This window comes from Gekko japonicus, unplaced genomic scaffold (genome assembly GCF_001447785.1).
Source record: "Gekko japonicus isolate JY-2015 unplaced genomic scaffold, Gekko_japonicus_V1.1 scaffold394, whole genome shotgun sequence".
In the NCBI taxonomy this organism is placed as follows: Eukaryota; Metazoa; Chordata; class Lepidosauria; order Squamata; family Gekkonidae; genus Gekko; species Gekko japonicus.
In genome coordinates, this window is record NW_015173135.1 from 1,037,703 (window position 1) to 1,042,365 (window position 4,663).

The window sequence follows — 4,663 nt, forward strand, 5'->3', positions numbered from 1 at the left end:
CTATCTGAATAGGACTCGCTCCACCAGACAAACGTCACAGCTGTTTGTCTCATATGCTACACCTCGTGTGGGCACTCCAATCACTGCCCAATGTCTATCCAAGTGGATCGTAGGTCTGATACAACTGTGTTACCTACTGGCGAGACAGCCGTTGCCAGGCCCGGTACGGGCTCATTCCACCAGGGCTGTCGCTACATCCACTGCGTTCTTGAAGGGAGTACAGCTGCAAGACATTTGCAGAGCCGCAACCTGGGCCACGCCTAATACCTTTATCAGGCACTATGCCCTAGACGTCCGCAAGTCCACCAGTGACAGTCTGGGACGTCAGGTTTTGGCCTCGGCTAAGCAGTAAACACCTGACAGCACCCGCCTCCAGGTAAACTACTGCTCGCTAATCTCCCATTGGTGTGAAGCACAGAGACCACGAAGAAGATAAACAGGTTGCTTACCAGTAACTGGTGATCTTCGAGTGGTCATCTGTGCATTCACACCACCCGCCCTCCTGCCCCGCTGCTGTCTTCTTCTACCTGTTTTGTTAGGAGATTGATACGCGGCGGTTGGTAGGAACTGGTGGGATGTCCGTGCCTGCCCTTCTGGGCATGCTCACTGGGGCTCCTGAGCATGCTCAGTTGGGCCAGGCATGAAAATCCTTTTAAGAGAACTTCCTACGGCACCGGCAGATCCAGCACAGGCGCACTAGATCCCATTGGTGTGAATGCACAGATGAACACTCGAAGATCACCAATTACTGGTAAGCAACCTGTTTTCCTTCAATGTTGGGAAGAGCGCCAGTTAGCTGGGTTGAAACACTAAGGGCAGGGAGCTTTGAGAGAGAGATGCACATATTCAGGAATGCTGCATGTTATGTTATTCTAAGCACTTGCTGAGAGAGGACCATCTGAGAGTTGCATGCCACTTCTAAATACCCCTCAATGTCCGGGGTCTGGGAACCCTCCCCTGCACTTACTGGCATTGGTGGACTGGGGCGTATATATCCACCACCCAGCTGGTACAGCGATGTGGCTTTGCACCTTTGCCATCCCAAGGAGAGGCCAAATGGCCCCAGGACAGAAACAGTGCTACAAATGCCAGTAGTCCCAGCAAAGCTGCATGGCCCCTTTAAGGACCTGTGTCTGATAGTGATATAGAATAGAATATGGCCTGGGGAAATTTCCAAGCCAGGGATAAAACTGCACCCACATCTGAAATCTCATGTGAGTACTCCTCCTTAAGAGATTTCCAAGTTGGAACTGCCTGGATGAATGTGGCTCCAGTAATTCCTTGAAAGGGAGAATCAGCAAAAGACCAAGAAGGATCTGCCCAGGCTGCCTCCTAGGCACCAGAGAGGCCAAGAGTGGGAGACAGGATGTGTTTAACCCCCTCTTCTCCAAGTACTGAGACTTCAGAGACTTCCTAGAAAAGGATACCTGAGGGTGCCCAGATCCAGTAGCCCAAGCTGGCAGCCCCAGCTTTTGCACTTAGTCTTCCTTTTTCTGATTAAAGTAATGCTTCTGGGCCTTCTGGAATGAAATGGGACTTCTGGGGCATCTTTTACCTTTGGTGCTGAGAAGGTTGAGGGATGACTGCTTAGCTGTCAAGTGCTGCCTTGTATACTGATATTAGTTCAATGGCATCACCTTGCTCAGAAGCAGCATTGGAGCAGGCAGGTGATGGGGACCAGCCAAAACTGGGAGGGGGCAAGGAAGCTGCAGACATGCCGTTGGTGGGCTGTCCCCATCTAGAAATACAATGCAGATGGTTATCATCAGGCGACCTGTAATATAATTAACAGGATTTTTAAAACAAATTTTAGTATCCATATATCTAAAACCAATCATACAGAAGTAAACCAAGAAATAAATATGATGTATTTCACATAGTAAAAACCGTACATGTTAACACAAACCAGCCTTTTCTTTAAAAAGGAGTACAAAGCATTAACTCACTACTCGCCTTGGCTAGAGGACTTTAATAAATTGTATGGGTACAGGAATTAGGTGTTGGGCAGATAGCAGTGGATCTTTGGCTAAATTGGGCTAGGATGGCTGAGGCAAGACTCTGCAAATAATTGGGATCTTGAGGCTCATTGGATAGAACTGGAGAGTTGGTATATAGCACTGGGTAAGAGTGCTGGACTTGAATACAGGTGTTCCTCCTTGTCTATAAAGCTACCTAGGGGGTAACCTTCCTACCTCACAGTGTAAACATCATGTATGCCACCTTGTACTGTTTAGAGGAAAGGTGAGATACAAATGTTGCAAAATTCTCCGAAGCCAGTATTTGTTTTTGCAAGAGACAATTGGGTTTTTAAGTTCTAATTATCCCTTGTCACAGTCTGGATTCAGACCAGTCGCATGAAACTTCAGTGCTGCTTTTGCTTCAGGTGTCATTGAGAAGCTTAAGCGATAAATGGAAGAAGTTCCATGGAACTGCTTTATACCTGCAACACACCAATCTTTTCTTTGAAGATGGCTCAGGTTGACATGAAATATAGTCCACTGAGTAGTGTTTGCCTGATGTTTATAGTTTCACCTTTGTGGCATGTTTTGTTTTTATAATCTATTGTTGTAGAGTCAAGGAAATATTACATACTTAATGAAGATTGATCTGTGCACTTCTCCTGTCAAACCATTCTGCCAACTTGTGTTTGAGCAAGTTAGAAAATTCCCAGAAAGTGATCTATTAGACTTCTGCATTTTGAAGCAGAAGAACTAAGTTGCCTTTTATAGATAGGCTTAAAATAGATCGATCTGCATCAGCAGCAGTACTTCATGGAGTTGGCTCATAAAGTGGGTGTGATGAGTTTGCAGGGAGCCTAAAGCCAAAATACCAAAGAATGACGTCTTACAGTATATTCAGTTCTTGCTTACACTGAGTAGAACATTCAGTATATTGCAAAAATATCTCTGCCAAATATATTTTATGCGTAGGAGCTCGTTGTTCTTAAAGTGATTGTTAAATTACACAGATGGAAGCTTTCCTGCTAGACAGACAAATTTTATTAAGGAGGTTCCAGTTAACTTCTTTCTGCCTAGGCAGCACAAGTTCATTAGAATACAAATACGACATATATTTGGTCTACATAGGGCTTTGTGATTGAATTATTATGCATAGGTTTCACTCTGGTCTTGGATGAGGCTTCCTAAAGAGTTGGTGTGGGAATGGTTTAGTGCACGGAAGAGCAGAACCACAATTTTGTTCAAATGAGAAATAACATTCACATGTGAATGTTTCTGCTGAGTGTGAGCATATCTTTCCACAGATCTGGTGACGATCCTTGTATGACATTAGGGAATTTTTATTTGAGGAAGGAAACTTCCTTTGAGTAAGCGGAGGGTGATAGATCAAGGCTCAGAATTCGATACCAATGTGTACACACACATACAAAAGCACTTGATTTGCTGCTTATATAAATTAGTATGCACAACTTGCATATATTGAGCAAGACTTTTTTGTAAGTGAATATTTGCATAAGATTCTCAAGCAGTTGAATACCAGTGCAGATGTCTTAGTAGCTATAATGGACATTTGAGACACTTTTCCAGCATTCTTTCATACATGTATATTACTTGAGATTCACATAGTGGGCTGTGGTCTTCAGTGGTCAATGGAAATTTTAAGCAAGAATGCATGTGGATGACATTCTCAGTGAGAACGGCATTCTCTTGGTTTCAGGTCTGGTGACAGTGACCTGTGGAGTAAGTTCTTTGTGCAAATTCTGAATGCAAATGGTAAGTCTACTGTGCGTCTGTTAAGAGAACTAAGAGAAGAACTAAGAAGTGCATTTGACAGCTCTTTCCCAGAACGTCTCTCTGATTCCTTGTCAAAGCTGGAAAACCTTTTCAAGGTTGAGGATGTCTTAGACTGATCACACGTCTCTCAACTCTTCTTCCTTGCCTGGAACTTTGTGCTTTAGTTCTTTCACTTCTGTGTATATAAGGCATTGGTATGACATTTACAATCCCTTCTTCATGTCTTTTAAAAATGCTTGCTGGTACCTTAACTCTATGTACTGTCAATATGTGTTCTCACTGAACCTCTGTTAGATTAAACCTTCATATTATAGCTGTTGAATGTTCAGTATTGATCACTCTGATACAGAGTTCACTGTTCAATAAAAGTTTTGTAATCACCTGTCACCTAGTTTCTGAGATTGATTTTGAGTGACTTTTGATGAGTGACGTTTCTGTAGCCACATTTAGCTCTTGCTGTAATTTTGGATTGGCATTTTCTTTTGAAAAGTCTTGCCAGCTTAAAATGTATATGGGTTATATGAAGTAAGACAAGGATGAGAATACCATGTCTAAGATGACAGGGATGGTAACAGAAAGTAAACACATGCCAGCATTGTTGCCCAGTGAGGGCCCCACACATTGATCCTCTGTCCATAGTTAGAGTTGTGGGAATAAAGTCTGTCTGGCTGATATTAAAACTGGATCCCTCAAGCAAGGCTGTAATTTCCCTGAGGTACTGCCAAAAGAAGATAGCCTTTTCGGACAGATTTGCGTAACATATATGTAATGTGGGTAGAATCAGATAAGAGAGCCAGTTTGGTGCAGTGGTTAAGTGCGTGGACTCTAATCTGGGAGAACCAGGTTTGATTCCCCACTCCTCCACTTGTAGCTGCTGGATGACCTTGGGCAAGCCATAGTTTTGTCAGAGC

At 43.5% G+C, this 4,663-nt stretch overlaps 1 protein-coding gene across 1 annotated transcript in view; it reads left to right on the forward strand.

Moving 5' to 3' along the window:
* BUB1B (BUB1 mitotic checkpoint serine/threonine kinase B) overlaps positions 1-4,128 on the forward strand; it is a 41,008-nt gene extending 36,880 nt beyond the window's left edge. The window contains 1 exon segment of the mRNA XM_015422187.1: positions 3,676-4,128. Within this exon segment, the coding sequence (XP_015277673.1) occupies positions 3,676-3,868 (193 nt within the window). The 3' untranslated portion in view covers positions 3,869-4,128.
* The last annotated feature ends 535 nt before the right edge of the window (positions 4,129-4,663 follow it).